Source organism: Euleptes europaea, chromosome 3 (genome assembly GCF_029931775.1).
Source record: "Euleptes europaea isolate rEulEur1 chromosome 3, rEulEur1.hap1, whole genome shotgun sequence".
NCBI lineage: Eukaryota > Metazoa > Chordata > Lepidosauria > Squamata > Sphaerodactylidae > Euleptes > Euleptes europaea.
This window is the reverse complement of record NC_079314.1, coordinates 18,292,822-18,310,971: the sequence shown is the minus strand read 5'-3', so window position 1 is coordinate 18,310,971 and position 18,150 is coordinate 18,292,822. Positions and strand designations below refer to the sequence as shown.

The following is an 18,150-nucleotide window of genomic DNA, read 5'->3' as shown; positions in this document are numbered from 1 at the left end:
CCCTACAGAACAATGGATAGCACTTGCAGCTTGTTCTAGTATCGGTGGCCAATCTGTTCCACAGCGAAAGGGTTTACTGTCGCCCTCGTTTTGGCTGCATTTAACAGTTCCACCACGCACTGACGCCTGGGTGACTTTAGGCCTCTGTGCAAATCAGCAAAAAAAAAACCACCCATTTTTTTGTGTGTGACAACGTAGGGCCGCCCGGAGGCTTCAAACCCTTGTGAAAGGAAGAGCCCAGCCGCCTTGCTCGACAGGAAAAGCACATGGGCATGCCACGCTGCTAATGAAAGCACATTAATAAAGCCTGGCCTGATAACACCCCTCGTGCCAGGCTGTATGGAAAGGCGGGCACCACGTAAGCTAGCGAGTGACAAGCGGCGGGTGGAAACGAGGCGACCCGTTCGGCAGGAGGCTCCCGGTCTTGCTCTCTTTGCTTCGGTTCCTTGCCTGTTCGGTAGGATTTTGATATTCATGTGAAATCAGTATGGTGGTGGGGGTAAGTCAAGTGGGTGAAGGGGGGGCCAACCTCACATGAGAAGAAAAGAGGGATGGGCTGGGTCATGCCCCACATTCTCTGCACAGTCTTCACACTTTCCTACCCAAGAAAGCAGAAATCTTGAGGAAAACAGCCTGAGCTCAGACAGAATCCCGTGCAAAGATGCATGCGCTCAAGTAAGGCAGAGTTTAAAAAGTTCACAGCCGCGGTCCAGGCTCGGGTCGGGTCCCCCGCTTTGCCGCCTCGCTTGGGTAAGGGCGGCGCGTGCGGGGTAAACAGCCCCGACTGTGCCGGAGCCCGGACCTAGGCACTGTTCCCCCCTCGTGTGCACACGGAAAGAGGCAGGTCCAAGAGGGCTGCACGTGAGTCAGCATAAACATTCAATCGTTGGTTGGGGCAACCCTTTATTTCCAAGCGGGGGTGGGGAGGGGGGTTTGTTTTTAGCAGCAATTCCCATGGGACCAACACAGGCCGCCAAGCCTATCCAGTCCACGTAGTGCACAGGAGTCTGTCTGTCCATCCAAGCACACAAGAGTGTTGAAAATCTCTCGCACCAGGGAAGGGAATGGCTGCCAGGCCCATATGCCGCTGAGTGATTCAAGGGGTGGGGTGGGGTCGGGTGGGGGGGAGGCTCGTGGCAGCAGCCAGAAGGAACCACACGAGTCAGAGAAAGAACTGACCAGAAAGAAGGGGGGAGTGGCATCCGGGCTGTGAGGGTGGGAGGATGCTGGCTCCACATGCTTCCCCCCCGGTACTATTTCCCCCCCTCCCCTCCCCCAACACAACGCTTACCACTTGCAGCAGGGGGGGTGTCCCGGGTAGCAAACAGGACCTGGTCTTTAGGCTGGCCACACGAGCCAGGCAACCTGACCCCGTCCCACCGTTAAAAAGTCCTGGCCCACTCGGACTCTCCCGTGCGGAGGAGCGCTCTGTGGGCAACTGGTTCCCTGCCCTACAGTCAGTCCTGGCCCGTCCAGGCTCTGGTGCAACAAGGGAGTGCTCTCGCCGGGCACTGGCTCCTAGCCTGCCGGGCCAGTCCATCATCAGGAGCTGGCAGCCGTGCCCTGGGGCACGCAGACACCCATCAGTGCAGTCTCATCCGTTTCCCGGTGGCCGCGCCCACGGAGAGGGTAGTTGAGGCCGAGTCCCTCGGGGCGCGAGCCACCAGCAGTCCTAGTCCGGAAGGCCGAGGCGCCCAAGTGCAAGGATGAGGAGCCCAGGCCGGTGGGGTTGCAGTCCAGGTGGCGAGGGCCCAGGGACACCTCCATGGCCTCGGGGAGCGGGGGAGACAGCGGGAGCGGAGGGCGCTGGTACGGGGGGTGCCCGGTCGGAGGGAAACATGGCATGGCCTGGCTGGGTGTGGGTTTGTGAGGTAAGATGTGAGGAATACTCTCGTTGTCGCCGCCAGCCCAGAGACGCATCTGCTGCTGAGAAGGGGCCTGCAACAACAACAAAAGAAAGAAACAAATGCAGATGGTGGCGAAAGGGACATGCACGGGGGGTGGGGGTGGGAGAAATGGAGGGTGAGAGGCGTTGCCAGAAAAAAAATGGAAAGCCAAGGGTCAGACCCTGGCCCACAACCTACTTGGGGACTCTGCATCTCGCAGTCTGCATGCACAGTGCCCATGCTGCCATAGTAACGATTGCTGTAACGGTAACCACGGTTGTCGTTGGAAGAGCCACTGGAACCGCCTGTCAGGAGAGAAAGAGGATCAGAGCGAGGGAACAGGGGCCAAACAGGTACCAGGGGGATGGTTCCGCAGTGGGCGGCGCTGGGAACGGCTCAAGGCCCAGACCCCTAAACCGGGCAGAGAGGAGAGGAGGTGGGTAAAGAGCTATGAACTCAGCACCGGAGTGCATTTCACAGCATGCAAAGCATTGCAGATTCAAGGCCTGGTACCTGCAGCTAACCATCGCAGGTATCAAGGCTGGAAAGAGGCCTTGAGAACTGCTGCCAATTTAACTAGACAGTATAGGGCTAGGCGAAGTAGGTCTAAAAACATATCCGCAAGAGCGCTATACAGCTTGAAGCCTGCATACCTACTCCCCACATGAACCCTACCTGACCATTACGGGACCTTCAGAGGCCCTGCTTCAAGCTAGATGGCTGAGGCTAGATGGCTGGCAACCCAGAGAAGGGTCTTCTTAGTCATGGCATCAAAATCATGGAATTCCATCCCCAGGGAGATCAGGCCCCCTTCTATCCGTCAGTGGGTGAAGTTGCCTTTATTATGTCTGTCGTTCCCTCACTGATCGTTCCTCTCGTTCGTATGTTTATGTGTTCTTCTTAATCGTCTATGTGTGTGTTTTTAATCCTGTTTTAATGTTTTTATTGTTCGTTGCTTTGGGGACCAGGTAGAAAGTCAGCTTAAAATGTTTTAAAATAATAAAACGAGAGAACTGGACACATAATAAAGATGGCCATGGATGGTGCAGATGGTGGAAAGTGCTTTACTTTCTCAGACTCTCTCATTAGGTCTGCTTAGTACTGTTGAGGTTTACTCCTCATGCTGAAGGGTTGTTTTGACCCGGACAAGCCCTGCAGTGTTTTTTTCTATGATGGCTACCATCCTCTGGGATGGGTTACCAGAGGAAGTTTGTAAATGATGTTCCTTGGTGAGATTCCACAACTGTGTAAGGCTGGTTCCCTGTTGGCGTGGTTTCCCCAGATTTTGACAACTGGTGCCCCTTTTTAGTGGTTCTGGGGCTCGGCACTTTGCGTTGGGATATGCTGCAAGCATACTAAGACTTATTATTATGGTCCTTACACCAAACATACATTTTTTGCAGTTAGTAACCCAAACTGGCACTATAAAACAATACATTTTGGTTAAAAACGCTATACAAAATATTACTCTCTTCAAAATGGTTAAAAACTGGTCTACAATACAAATTTAAACAATCAATTCCATCCACAACTTTTCATTTCTATGTAGAATTCCGAAAATTAAATACTGTTCTACAAAACCTGGCCACCAACTTTGTTACCTGAGAAAAGTCATCCTTAAGGAGGCTAACTCTAACAGATTCAGGATAACCAGTTCTCTTTCTCAAAAGTGGGCACAGAATCTTCTCCCTATCCTCCTTATAGTAACTGTACCTAAGAAGGGCTATGCTGTGGTTCAACAATGGTAATACAATTTTGCTTTTATATCTCTGTTTTATTAAAAACACTCTTAGGTGTTTTATACATGGTTGCTTTAACCTCCTTTATTCCCCATTTCAGCCAGAATCAAATTTGTCAGTATACACAATACCTCATTCCTTGGAAGCTCAACGCTGTTTCAATGCAAAACGAACCTGGCTTTTCCCATTCCTCTTCTGGCCTGAATTAAACCGTTCATCCTGGCTCATTCTGGAGTCACAGAGCGTGCATACTCTGTTCTCGGGTTGAGCTTCCCCTTGCCATCATGCCCCACCCTTTTCCAACTCCTTCTTCAAAGCCTCATGCAGGGGAAAACAGAAGATTGGCTTCTCTCACAGCCAATCACAAAGCAGCGTGTAAAGGCGGGGATTCAAGTGCTTCCTGATTCCTGCCACCTTGGAGCTCTTTCTGAGCAAAAGAAAGGCTTTTTAAAAACGAGGCTTGGATTTCTCCCCCCCTTCTTTCAGATTGCTCCGTTTTTTGTTCTTAAAATGCTGTTTTTATATGTCAGTTGGGTTTGGGGGGGAAGGAAATCTTCTCTGCGAGGTAAGCCAATTACAGAGCAGCATTTAAAGGGGTGGGACTTGATTTGAGCTTGGGAGACCGTTTTTCTGTATTCATGGTTCCATTAGCACAGTTTCGTCCCTGATCATTCAAGGCAATGTATACAGTTTCCCCCAACCCGGGTTACTTTAATCTGTGATGAACCCAGATCCAAGCAGGGAGATCCAGCCCATGCATAAAATACCTTAGTGATTTTTGTTTTCTTTTAAAAGCTAGATAGCGGTAAAATTAAAAAAAAACTTTTAAAAAGCAAAGAGGGATGCATACCAGAGCTGGACACCGAACTAGTGGTGCTGGTGGAGTGACTGTGCTCCGTGCCCAGACTTGGCGAGGTGCTGGCGCTTGTGTTGGTGCCCTCGTCGGCTGTTTTCTTGAAGAAGTTGTGCTGCAGGGCGTAGAAGGGGGTGATGCGGCTACGGGGCTCGTAGTCCAGCATGCGCAGCACCAAGTCCTTGAACTTCAGGTAGTCGGAAGGCGAATGACCCTGCTCTCCTGCACGACGCCCGCCTGGGCCCCCGCTCTCTACCCCCAGCACTTCATGCAACCGCCGGGTTCCTGGAACCTTATAATCCTGGAAGGCATCAGAGAGCAGTAAAATTAGCTGGAGGAGGGCTTGAGGCAAGGGGCAGACAGGGCGGGCGAGCGCCTTGCGCTACAATATCCAGTACGTTTGGCAACATGATCTGCTGTGCCCAAAAAGGAAGCAGCGTACAATAAATCTCTCTGTTCTGCATTTGGAAACAGGAAAAAAAATACACTTATATGCAACATGAACCAGTTGCTTTCTGTTCTAAGGAAGGTGTTGAAACTCCACTAGCATGAAGTGTAAAGAAAAAAAAACACAATGCAAAAATTAAGTGTCACGATGATGAAACAGCCCTGGCTCTGCCTCCTGCCTGCACCCTTTGCTTCCAAGAATGTGATACAGGAGGTATTTCCTTTGGAGTGTGGCCAAGGACAGCCGCTAATGTAACTTGCACCAAGAAGTTTACAGAGGAGGTGACCTGGGAATTTGTTAATCTTGGTTTCTATGCCATCGACACAAGACAAAACAAGACAAAGCTCTTCGTCTGTGCTCGTGCATTCCTTAGAATGTACAGCCTGTTTCATGCTCTAACAATGTGCCCATACTGGTAGTTCTGCCAGAAATGGCTTGTCTCATCTCTCTGTTGGCTGAGTCGGTTCTGGAAGACGGGTGCTGTAGGAACCCAGACCGGCCAAGACCTTTTCACACACATGGGGGAGAGAAGTGAACAGGAGCTTTTCCTCCTCTCTGCGGGGGCAGGGGAGTGTGACCACAGAAAGGACAGCATCCTCTGTATGCATACACCCTCTGGCATCTCCCAACAGGGAGGGGAGATGATATGCTCAGATATTCTAAGTACCAAGTAAGGTTAGCAATCATTCACATTTCATTTCTTCTATTAGTCTGCACCATAGCTCTGTACTAGAACAATGCCAGCAGAATAAAGCTTGTATTTGTTTAAGAAGAAGAGTTGGGTTTTTTATATCTCTACTGCTTTCTCTACCACTTAAGGAAGAATCAAACCAGCTTACAATCACCTTCCCTTCCCCTCCCCGCAACAGACACCTTATGAGGTAGATGAGGCTGAGACAGCTGTGACTAGCCCAAGGCCACCCAGCTGGCTTCACGTGGAGGAGTGAGGAAACCAACCCAGTTCACCAGATTAGCCTCCGCCGCTCATGTGGAAGAGTGGGGAATCAAACTCGGTTCTCCAGAATAGAGTCCGCTGCTCCAAACCACCGCTCTTAACCACTACACCATGCTGGCTCTCTAAGAGATAAGAGACTGCCTACATTACTACCTGCGCACCTCACTGTGGCTAACATGACCAAAGCAGCCTTGGTTTGATGATCCTCCTGGTTCCAAACAGGTAAGGGGGCAGATAGCAGGAGGTGACAGCAGCTACAAAGGGGAAGATCCCAAAACTCTTGAAGAGGGTGGCTGGGGAACAGCGGAGGATTCCTACTGTGAAAAGTGGGTTTCCCTCAACAAAAATGACACCCCCCCCCCCAGCTTCTGAGCGGTAAAAACCAAAGGCTGCTCGATGCTTTGCGCTGCATGTTTTGAGTGCATCGAAGCACCTACTGCTTTTGGCTCTTTGAAAAGGGCAGGGATGGCCCGAGTGGGAACGTGGGTGGCGAGCGGAAAAGCTGTTAAAAGCATTACCTTCCTGCCATCTTTGCCCCGCCGGAGGACCCAGCCCCCCTCGGGCAGCTTTTCAAAGTATTTGCGAGCCTTCGGAGCCTGCTCCAGCATGTGAGGGGGTGGCAGCCCCAGCACCTCCACTATCCGGCTCATCTGGTCCGCCTGCAAGGGGAAAGCAAGAGAAGAGGAGCACCAGGCCAACACCTCCCAGCCCCCACAGATCTCCTCCTCACCTCCCACCACCAGCATCCCTATTTGTGTGCTGGCCTCCCAAAATCCATCTACATACTCTTCCACTGCTCTGAGGCATGGATGCTTCCACTTGCTCTGCTGTTCCAGCCAAAACATGAAGGGGTTTTTTGTTGCTGCACTCATCTGCCCAGACAAAAGGATGCTACCCGAAAGGAGTCCAGCAGACACCCTGGCCAACATCTGGTTGCTGAAGCTAGCCTTCTGGAGTAAACTCCCCAAAGGGCCAAAATCTTCTCTCTTTAGCGCTCTCTTTCTTTTCACGCAACAAGTGATTAGTGGGAGTAATACTGTCCTTTTTCTTGACCGGTCATTCCTTACCTACACATGAATACATGAAGCTGTCCTATCCTGAGATCCTTGCTCTCTCAAGGTCAGCACTGTCTGCAGCTCACCACCTACTACATGATACTTTTAACAGGAGATGCTGGGGATGGTTGAACCTGGGACTTTCTGCATGCAGAGTGGATGTCTCTACCACTGAGCCACAGGCCCTTCCCGTATGCATGCACAAAGCTGCTTCTATTGGGTCAGATCCTTGGTCTATCGAGATCAGTATTCTCTACTCCATCAGGCTTCTCCTGGGTCTCAGGGAACAGGTCTGTCGCATCACAGACTACCAGATCCTTTAACGGGAGGTGCTGGGGGCTGAACCTGGGCTCTCACATTGAGCCATGGCCCTCCCCACAAAGAAAGGCCCACCTACCTCATTGGCACCGCTGAAGAGCGGCTCTCCTGTGTGCATCTCCACAAGGATGCAACCTAAGGACCACATGTCAATTGCCAGGTCATAAGGCATGCCCAGTAGCACTTCAGGTGAGCGGTAAAATCGGCTCTGGATGTACTGGTAGATCTGTGGGGACAAAAAGGCAAGATGCCATCAATCGTCCCACTGAAGGGCCAGATGCTCATAGCTCTTTTTCTCCCCCATTATGTTCTGGCCTGTCCTCGGTACACAGAGCCCCGGAAAGGTTTCTGGCAAACATTCCTTCAGCATTACAGTTACAGTGAGATGTTGACAGATTAATCTATCTGCTATCAGATAAGGACCTGTATATTTCCAAAAGAACGGCACTGTATGGCCTGGTGGCCAAGAAAATCAGGGTGAAGCAAACCATAAAAGGTGGTAAAGCTGGTTAGAGCTGAACGGGCGTATTTTAAATTCTAATTTTTTGTATTCTTTTAATGATTCTGGTTTTGTATATTTTAACCTGCTGCTATACTGTTTTAGATTGTAATGGCCTATGGCCTTATACAATAAACTTGACTTGACACTTCCTCTTGCATCGAACTCTGGGTGGGACAAGATCGGTGCCTTCTTATGCGGACACCGTCTGCCTGGCCAAGTTCAAGTTGAGAAGCCCTAAGAACAAGGGAATTTATCGAAGCTGACAGACAAGGCCAAAGATGACCCCCCCACCATGGCTAGGAAGGTCAGAACTTTGGAGCCACTCACCCGCTGGCCCAGCTGGCAGGAGCTGCCAAAGTCCACAATCTTGATGGCGCTGCGCTTGGGGTTGCAGAGCAGGATGTTCTCGGGCTTAAGGTCACAGTGGATGATGCTGAGCTCGGGCGTCGCCAGGAAAAGCAGCGCGGTGCACAGCTGCTGGGCAAACTTGCGCGTGAGGTTGAGAGACACGCCACGGAAGTTGGTGTTTCGGAGCAGGTCATAGAGGTTGTAGGACAACAACTCAAACACCAGGCACAGGTGGCTCCGGAACATGAAATGCCGCTTCAAGTGCACTGTGGGGTGGGAGGTAAGAGAGGGGGAAAGTGTTGCGGCGGCACCACTTGCACCGTAATGCCACACTCACACTTGGAAAACACCCATGCAACTCTCTCAAACACTCTTGGATCACTGAGCTTCCAACCGCACTGCTTCCTATAGTCCCTGGGACTTACAAATGTATAACATAAACGTCACTAGCTTCACCACGTGCAAACATGCCAAGTTATCACCGATATGCTCCCTGGGGCATTTTGGCCAGTGAACCCTCACCTCTAACTCGTGCTGTAACCAGCATCTCACGGAGGCTTCATCTCCTTTCCATCCCGTAGTTTACCTCCATCGCACAATGCCTCTCCACAACTTTCACCCATTAGGCAGGTACCTTCGAGACCCTCACTAATGTTCACCTCACTAGTGTGGTTCTCCCTAACACATAAGATGGGTTACATACATAAGATGAAAAAGCACAGCCCCCTCCCCTAGCAGACACACCGCTCCCCAGCCTCTCACCAATATAGTATTTCATCTCAGTGTCGTGCTGGTTCATGAGCTCCAATAACCGCAACTCAATCTGAGCCTGGCTCAGAAATGCCTTCTTGTTCTTGATTATCTTAATGGCCACCCACTCCTGAGCCTGCTGGTCATAGGCCTTCACCACCTAGTAAAGAGAGAAAATGGCCATGTCAAGATCATCTTCTCATCCAGGAGTACCACCATGTAGTTTTTTAGGGACATAATCATGGGAGAATCACTAGATCAGGGTAATAGGGTGCACACACACACACACTTCTGCAGTTCTTGGAGAAAGAAGTACTGCTTGTGATGAGATAGACACTGTAGCCTCATTAAAGCCATGTGTGTGTGTGTGTGTGTGTGTGTGTGTTTGAACTAAAACCAGTGGAGCAGAAATGTTTTAACAAAGTAGGTTGTAAGAGGCAATATTATTGTGGCTTCGGGGCACACACATTGATCTGGTCAAAGGTATTATTTGCTGGTAAATAATCTGCAGGCTCTGGCTAACATTTACAAGAACCTGGGTTATGACCCGTCATGCAGTATGGGAGAAAAGATAGAACTGTCCACTCCCCCCTGTCTCTAACCTGCCCAAAGGATCCCTTGCCAATGAGTGAATCGATTTCGTAGCGCTCCAGCCAGCGCTCGCCGTTGCGGACGATGTAATCATAGTTGTCGTCATCGTAGCCCTCGTTGTGCACTTTCCGTTCCTTTTTGGTACTGGTGTCCTCGGGTGCGACCTGCAGGGCTCGACGTTTCTTCTTGGCATAATAGACCTGGACAAGGAGAGGCAGGATCATGGTTCCGCAGAAAACGAACCACTTTCTGAAAGACTGGGAGCTGCATCCCTCCCCCCCACACATACTCCCCACAACAGCCAGTGCCCCTGGTGACTCCCCCAACACATTCCACTCCTGCAAGAAGAAGGCAGGGCAAAGGAGGTAAGGAATGGTTCAAGGCCATGGTCTGAGGGCAAAGAATGCACAGCCATGCCAAAACTAAGCAGGGTCTAGGGTCAGTTAATGCCCAGATGGGAAATGGCCTGGAACCCCAGGTACACTGTGTCAGGAGTGGATATAAATGAAATAAACAAAGATGGTGAGGGGTATGGAGAACAAGTCCTATGAGGAAAGGTTGAAGGAGCTGGGTATGTTTAGCCTGCAGAGGAGAAGACTGAGAGGTGATATGATAACCATCTTCAAGTACTTGAGGGGCTGTCATATAGAGGATGGTGCCGAGTTGTTTTCTGTTGCCCCAGAAGGTCAGACAGGAAACAACGGGTTGAAATTAAATCAAAAGAGTTTCTGCCTAGACATTAGGAAGAATTATCTAACAATCAGAGCGGTTCCTCGGTGGAACAGGCTTCCTCGGAAGGTGGTGAGCGCTCCTTCCCTGAAGGTTTTTAAGCAGAGGCTAGATGGCCATCTGTCAGCAATGCTGATTCTATGACCTTAGGCAGATCATGAGAGGGAGGGCATCTTGGCCATCTTCTGGGCATGGAGTAGGGGTCACTGGGGGTGGAGTGGGGGAAGTAGTTGTGAATATCCTGCATTGTGCAGGGGGTTGGACCAGATGACCCTGGTAGTCCCTTCCAACTCTATGTTTCTAAACAAACTAATTAGGAGATGGCACCACTGATCATGCATCCTGAAGGAAACAAAAGATTCTGTGGCACTGAGAACACCCCCGACTCCCACTGGCGTCACATAAGAGTCAGGGACTGATTCTATGGATAAGGGGCCCCTTACCTCGTTGATATGTTTGTATGTTTTGATAAGATCCACAGACAGCTTGCGCAGCGGTGCCGTGGCAGAGTCCCGAAAAGTGAGCGGGATCCTTCTCTGCAGGATGGCCAGGTCCGGCATGATCTGTGTGGGACCAGAAAAAAAGGAAGGGGGGGGAATGAGACTCTCAGCCTAAATAGCCACTGGAGCCACAAAGACCAACAACCACAGGGCAACAGTGAAGCAGGCAAGCCATTCAGGCATCCTGCAACCTTGTTTTCTTCTGTGCCACTTCCCCGGCAGGGAACAAAACTTCAGCAGGAGAGAAAGCTGGTAAAGCCAAGATCACCCTCCTCTAAATTTGGCAGATGCAGTCTACCTCCAAACCCTCTCCCTAACATGGCAACAAAGGTGTGGGCACCTCCCCAGGGGGCTTTGGCTACCTTGGATAAAGCAGCTCCTACCATACACCACGGCTGCCTTTGGTGATAATTAAATTTCCCTCTGTCCCAGTGATGTCTCCTTCTACAAGCTTTAGCTGCAGACTGAGCTCAGAGCCTTGACAGTAAAAAGCAGCTGAGCCTATGGTGTGAGCTGAAAAGGATGCATCGTCTGCCTGTACTGAATGAGAATGGGTTGCAGAATCAGAGGACCGAGTAGGACTCTCCCAGTTATTATTACCTGCTGATGCTCAGCCATGGGCTGGATGCTGGAGAAGGGTGCATGGCTGTGCTGGCTCGACATGATTGTCTCAGTAGGAAGAGAGCGGCCCAGAGAGGCAACCTGGCTGCAGGGCGGCAGCTGGCATTGTGGGTTGCTGCTGCCACCTAGAGGACGATATGAGGGGAAAAAAAGATTCCAGTGAAGTTTCTCGTCACCAAGCCTAAAACACATGCCTGCCTTTCCCAGAAATAGCTCACTGCTCTGACCACAAAACACATTCCGATTTGAGAACAAGAGTCAGGGCTCTTGATTTACAGTAGGGGGTGAGGATAGGGCCAGGAACTCAAGTTCTATTCCTGGCTTTTAAGGGTGTCAGAGCAAGGATCCAATTTTCTGAAACAAACCCAGGGCAGACAACTTCACCCCAGTGATACAAAAGAGTCAAATAAGCCAAAGGGGACTGCATTCCATGCAGTTATTCAGCAAGTTAAGTAACCAAATTTGCTTTTGCAACACTGCATGCCACAAGGCAGCGCTAAAAGAGTGTGGCACGCTCATAAAGCCACTCTGAGCAGTTGGGAAAGGGCAGGATAAAAACCAAATAAACAAACAAATGAATACATAGTAACATATCCCAGTTCTGCATGTTTATTTTGACCATCAGTTTTTTTAATAACTATGTAAACTGGTTGGCTATCACTGAAAGCCTGCTTGTGCTGTGTGTGGGGGGCTATCACAGCTAGGAAGCAAATGCCCCCCCCCCAATTATTTTCCCAGGCCCAGGAGGACATTCTGAACAACAGCGTTCGCAAGAAGAGCTGGAAATGGATAAGCATTGAGGTCAAGGAACCGTAAGGAGAGGGGGAGAAAGACTGTGGAAGATTCCCAACTAGATTCTATCCTCTGTAAAGGATAGCTCTCAACTTCTAAACACTTTGGGGTCTAAGGACAATTCTCTCCCTTTCTTTTACATGCAGCAACGCATATTTCACATGCACACCTTTTCCACCAATATATTGGGGGGACTGGATTCCAAAGGAATCGGTGGGGGGGATGTTGTGCAGCAAGAAGAGGACATGTGCGGGGAAGGACCCTGATTACATAAGCATCAGGTAGTAGGAGGGGCAATGAGTGCAAAATCTGGCCGAGGTACATGCCCCTGTGTGCCACAGAATGCCGAGAGGGGACTGGGCTTGTGAGCACTGAAGCCAGACTAGACAGCAAGAGTGTTATTATCCAAGCCACACCTCACTGCTACACACAAGGTCTCCCATCTTGAATGTAGCTGACAGCTTCAAAGCTGAACGGAAAGTCAGTGCTGGCACTGATTTGCCTCATGTCTCCCAGCTGTGGGTCTCTTCTTCCTCTCTCCCAAGAAACAAACACGTCAAAATTAAATACTACAAACGCCACAAAACCAGGCAAACAGCATTCATTCCCCCATGCATAGGGAAGTAACCAAAAGATCAACTCTGACTGAGGCTACTGACAAGACTGTAAAGGCTCCGGTGGAGGACTTGGTGATGGTGTTGTGTTGAAAGGGGCCGGGGAAATGGCGCAGACTGGTGGACAGGCTGGAAGCAGCAAAATAAATGGCTCTTGTGCATTTCCCAACCTGCACACTAACTCCTACATGAATTGCAGCATGATCCCAGAGGTGTATCCTCAGCAGTCAGAGGGCTTGGGAATGTTAGCCTAGGTGTCAGGTTGAAAAATTCTACATAATGCTTCATGTTTAGAAAGCTGCATCTTCCCTCTCTCTGCAGAGGCTCAGTGGCAGGGCATCTGCTTGGCATGCAGAAGGTCCCAGGTTCACTCCCCAGCAGATCCAGTTAAAAGGCAGTAGGTGAAAGACCTCTGCACCTAAGAACCTGGAGAGCCGCTGCCAGTCTGAGTAGACAATATTTGACCTTGATGGGCCAAAGGTCTGATTCAGTATAAGGCAGCTTTATGTGATCTCCACAGAGGCCCAGCAGTTTAATTCTTACTTCTTTTAATTCTCACTTCGTGGCTCAGTAGTAGAGCATCTGCTTGGCATGCAGAAGGTCCCAGGTTCAATACATGGCATCTTCAGTTAAAGGGACTAGGCAAGGAGGTGATGTGAAAGACCTCTGCCTGAGACCCTGGAGAGCTGCTGCTGGTCTGAGTAGACAATACTGACTTTGATGGACCAAGGGTCTGATTCAGTATAAGGCAGCTTCATGCGTACATTCTCTTCCCCACTTGCAGGTGTCTCTGGGTCCAATCCTGAGCCTTGAGCATGGGATGGCCACTCCTTTCTGAACAGCCTCAAGCCCAGCAGCATGGGAATCATGACAGATTCAGAAGCATGTAATTCCTTAACACTGTTTGCCTGCAGAGCTTGGAAAGGCAGTGAATTTTTTTTTCTTACTGTCTGCTCATGCGGCCTCTCTCCTTCCTCAAAGCAGCAGCCGAGGAGGAAGATTCAGATTCCTAATATGCAGCACATAGAGGAAAACATCCTTGGCACCACTGCAGCCTCACTATGCACAGCAGGGGTCATAGCTTCTGGAGCTGCCGCTGACCTGGAGGCTCACACACACAAACAGCTTCCTGGGCTCTCATGAGCAGTATAAAATATTATCAAGAATATAAGGAGGTGCCTTTCTAGGCTAATTATGCTATTTTAATCACTGAGGGCAATGCACTGCTCAAACTGGTCTCTGTCAGCCATGGGGACTTACAGAAACCAGCAGGCCCACACCTTTGGACCGAGGGATTAAGAAACACACACACACACAAAGCCCCATGCTGCCTTTTGGCAACTGCTTGTGGGCTTCACAGGAAAAACTTGGGCACACTGTCCTCATGCACAAGTCAGATGGAAATAGATGGGGATTGCACAAGAGTATGATAGGGATCTTGCACAGTGGTCATATTGTAGTGTTCTCGTGTGGCATACATTCATTCAAACATGGCATGTGCAGGAAAACCCAGGAGGTTTTGCCCTACCTAACTCTTCAACTGACGAAGATACAAAACTGTCTCATTTTACTGATTTCCAGGATTCAAATTTCCAGTTTGCAATTGTGGACCAGGTTCTGTTGTCCCAAATTACATACATATATCAAAGCACATTTCTGCATATTAACAGAACAACCTCATTATTATAAATGTGTCATAGAATCATAGAGTTGGAAGGGGACATATAGGCCATCTAGTCCAACCCCCTGCTCATGCAGGATCAGTCTAGAGCATCCCTGACAAGTGTTTCTTTAATCTCTGCTTAAAGACAGCAGGTGAGGGGGAGCTCACCACCTCCCTAGGTAGCTGACTGCACTGTCGAGCAACTCTTACTGTAAAAACAATTTCCCTACTATCCAGCCAGTACCTTTCCACCCACTATTTAAACCCATTATTGTGAGTCCTATCCTCTGCTGCCAACATGAACAGCTCCCCGCCCACCTCTAAGTGACACCACTTCAAATACTTAAAGAGCGCAATCATGTCCCCCTCCTTCAACCTCTTCTCCTCCAGACTAAACACTCCCAACTCCCTCAGCCTTTCCTCACAAGGCTTGATCTCCAGGTCCCTGATCATCCATTTCTACCCTTCCCAACCCTTCTAACATAGGGGTCAGTCAATGGCAGTTCCAGGGCCAACTTCAACTTTGTGAGAAGGGATGACATCTGTTGCCAATTTCTAGTTCCAGTGGCAAGAAAGGGATATAAATGAAAAGTATTTGTGGTATGAGGTTGTTTCAGGCCCTGTCTTGCTCATGGTGTCCCACCAGCAAAAGTAGTTGCTGACCAGAGCTCCAGCTACACACTACCCTGTTCACAAACAGATTTTTCGTTTCAGTAAGTAAATGTACAAATGAAAATACCTGTACATAATAAAGCACCTTTTATAAATAAATGCACATTTGCTAATTGAATCTGCTAATCATGGGAAGAGACTGAGCGGGGCACAGAAGAGCAACTCTTAACCAGTGGGAATTGCAGAGTAACTAATGAGATTGCACCAAGCCACTGTCCTGCACTTTCAATGCTACCCGTAAAGGATATAAGCTTGGAAGCTGAGATTTCTTAGGACAAGGAATTCTGTAGCACAGATCAAACTCTGTGCTATAGCAAGATCAATGTGATTGCCGGTAAATGCAGAACAGAAACTCATTGTGAGGGTCAAGTCTACACAAATAATTCCCACAGTTGAATCCCAAGAACGAGAATCCAGTGCCAGGCTTTGCAGACAGGAGCAGTCCCTATACTTTGTGGCAAGTGGCAGGAGCTCTTTGCCCCAGGCACTCAGGCAACAAGATGCTTAAGCCCTGACTGGAGGGCATCCTTTGGTTTCCTCCCATATAAAGGAACAGCTTCTCCTACTGAAGTGAACAGCAAAGTCAAGCACTGAGCTTAGAGACTCCATTACAGGAGAGGTAAAAACCAGCCATTTGTCTCACTCACTGGATGGCTCGGTCTCCCAGTGACAGGATTCTCATGAGGCGCTCCAATACATCTCTGTGGACAGTGGACAAAGGGGTTAACAATACACTCCACAGGGGCCGCTGAAATTAGGGAAGACTCTCCATCAACACACATCCTACCTTTTACAAATTAGGCACTTCTCTAGTAAAGACTGTAAATTAAAAACACTTTCCAAATTAAGTGTCATATAAATCATAAGTGGTAACAGCAGTAATATTTTAAAACTCTTTTTTATTATTTAAATTCTGCTCCTCATATGGGGCCTCCCAGCCAAAGGACTGATGAAGTCCCACATCTGCTTAGTTTCAGCAATGTGGAAGCATCGGCGGCTCCTGAAAATCATTCACTGGGGCCTGACAGTAACAGTAAATTAAAAACAAAAACAGGAAGTTCAAGTGTAGCCTTTAAAGCTAGCTGCAAGCAGCATAAGCCAATCAAATTAATTTTTTGCCAGTAGTCAAAATCAGCAGACTGGGGCCAAATCACACATCAGCCAAGCAAGTAGATTTTACACTCAGCGGGTATTGTTTATCCCTTGCATGCTATTTGTTGAATTTTTACCCTAACAATTCATGATAATACATATAAAGGAACACCTTGTCCACAAATTTGCCTGGAATCACTGCACTGAGCTTCAAATAATAATAATAAAGTACCCTTAAGTTGCAACCCACTTATGGGGATCCCATGGAGTTCTACCTCATAAGGTTTTCAAGGCAAGAGATGAGCAGAGGTGGTTTGCCAGTATATTGAACTTGAAGACCTACTAGTTCACAGACACTCCATTCATGAAAGTCCTCCTCCACTAAATTTCAAGTCTCCTCCTTTATTATCCTAAACTGTTGCTACCACAATTTCCATTTTATTAGGCAGCCGACTCTAATTTATCTGTGGACGTATGAACCAAGCAGCCAGGTTAATACAAAGCTTATTATAAAAAGAGAAAGTAGAAAGGTTGAAAGGTCGCTGGGGCCTGGGGCCAGATCCTGTAGGTTGTGCTTCCGAGCATTCAGAAAACAAGAGGTAATACTGGCCTAACTCAGACTGGCAGAGGTAGCTTTATTCAATTTATATTCCATCATACCAAGAAGCCCCCCAAATAGCTTACATTTTTATCCTCACAATAAAACCTGTGAGATTTGGTTCAGGTTAACTATGGCTTGCTGCAATATGAATGAAACAAAGGGCTTGTGCTCTTCCCTCTACCCCTTACGCACACCCAGATAAATTAGATATTTCCGTTTTGTGGCAAACCACAGGTTGCTGTTGTGGCCAAGGATCCTGCAGGCTCATTCATGTGGGAAAAAACCCTGTTAAGTCTGAACCAAGCTTAAGAAAACAATTCACCCAAGGTTACCCAATGTAGGCTTTATTGGCTGAATAGGGATTTGAGCCTAGAGCTCCAAAATTCTCACCACTACGTCATACTGGCTGTTCATTTCATGTTATAGACCAGCGGTTCCCAAACATTTTGAGTCATGGAGCACTTTTCAGGAGAGAAATTCATCACAGCACGAATTTTCACCTAGCACCTATATACTAAACTGAATGACAGAAGTATTTTTCTTTCCAGTCTCTTCACAGAAACATCTAGGACAGTGATGGCGAACCTTTTAGAGACCGAGTGCCCAAACTGCAACCCAAAACCCACTTATTTATCGCCAAGTGCCAATACAGCAATTTAACCTGAATACTAGACATTGTTGCTAGGGTTGCCAGGTCTCCAGCCACCACCTGGAGGTTGGCAGCCCTAGTAGGGGAAGGGGGAGGGATGGAGAAAGGAAGGAACTGGGAGAGGAAAGAGAATGAAGGAACTGGGGAAGGAAGGAAGAAAGAAAGGGGGGAGGGACAAAGAAAGAAAGAAAGGGGAAGGAAGGTAGGAAGGACCTGGAAAAGGAAAGAGAAGGAAGGAACTGGGGAAGAAAGGATGTAAGGAAGGAAGGAAGTGTCCTGGGTCGGGCCTCAAGCCCCACCCAGGACTTGCTCCAGGATGCACACCTGAAGTTCTCCCCCCCCCTTTACCGGCAGCTCTGGGGAGGCAGCGAGGCAACGGTGCGGGATGGCGGAGACGTTGGGCCCCGGCGCGGCGGCATTGGGCACCTGCTGTCGGGGGCAGGGGAGGAGGAGGCGGCAAGGGCAAGCGCGCCAACACTTGCGACCCCGCCAGCCTGCGGGCGACCTTAGGGGGCGGGGAGGGAGAAGGCAGAGGCCACGCAGCCATGCCCAAGCCAGAGGACTCGAGGGTGGCTCCGGCTACCCCACAAGCTTACCGCAGGAGTCAGGGACGAGCGCGAACGGGGGAGAGGGGGAGGACGGCAGGAGATGGCAGGCCTTTCTCCGGCGGATGCGCGGCTGTTGAGGGGCCGCCTGGCCCTCCATGAGCGTTCGGAGGAGGAGGAGGAGGTGGGCGAAAACGGCAGGGGGAGAGGCGCCTGAGGAGGAGGAC

At 49.4% G+C, this 18,150-nt stretch overlaps 1 protein-coding gene across 4 annotated transcripts in view; it reads right to left on the bottom strand.

Moving 5' to 3' along the window:
* Positions 1–1,117: 1,117 nt before the first annotated feature.
* Positions 1,118–18,150, bottom strand: part of DYRK1B (dual specificity tyrosine phosphorylation regulated kinase 1B) — a 38,080-nt gene continuing 21,047 nt past the window's right edge. For all 4 annotated transcript variants that reach the window (XM_056847337.1, XM_056847339.1, XM_056847338.1 and 1 more), the window contains exons 2-11: positions 11,275–11,420; positions 10,618–10,737; positions 9,457–9,645; positions 8,867–9,014; positions 8,084–8,370; positions 7,334–7,480; positions 6,400–6,540; positions 4,476–4,779; positions 2,085–2,191; positions 1,118–1,938 (exon numbers count right to left, since the gene is read on the bottom strand). In XM_056847337.1, the coding sequence (XP_056703315.1) occupies positions 1,543–1,938; positions 2,085–2,191; positions 4,476–4,779; positions 6,400–6,540; positions 7,334–7,480; positions 8,084–8,370; positions 8,867–9,014; positions 9,457–9,645; positions 10,618–10,737; positions 11,275–11,337 (1,902 nt within the window). In that variant the 5' untranslated portion in view covers positions 11,338–11,420 and the 3' untranslated portion in view covers positions 1,118–1,542. The remainder of the gene's footprint in view (positions 1,939–2,084; positions 2,192–4,475; positions 4,780–6,399; positions 6,541–7,333; positions 7,481–8,083; positions 8,371–8,866; positions 9,015–9,456; positions 9,646–10,617; positions 10,738–11,274; positions 11,421–18,150) is intronic.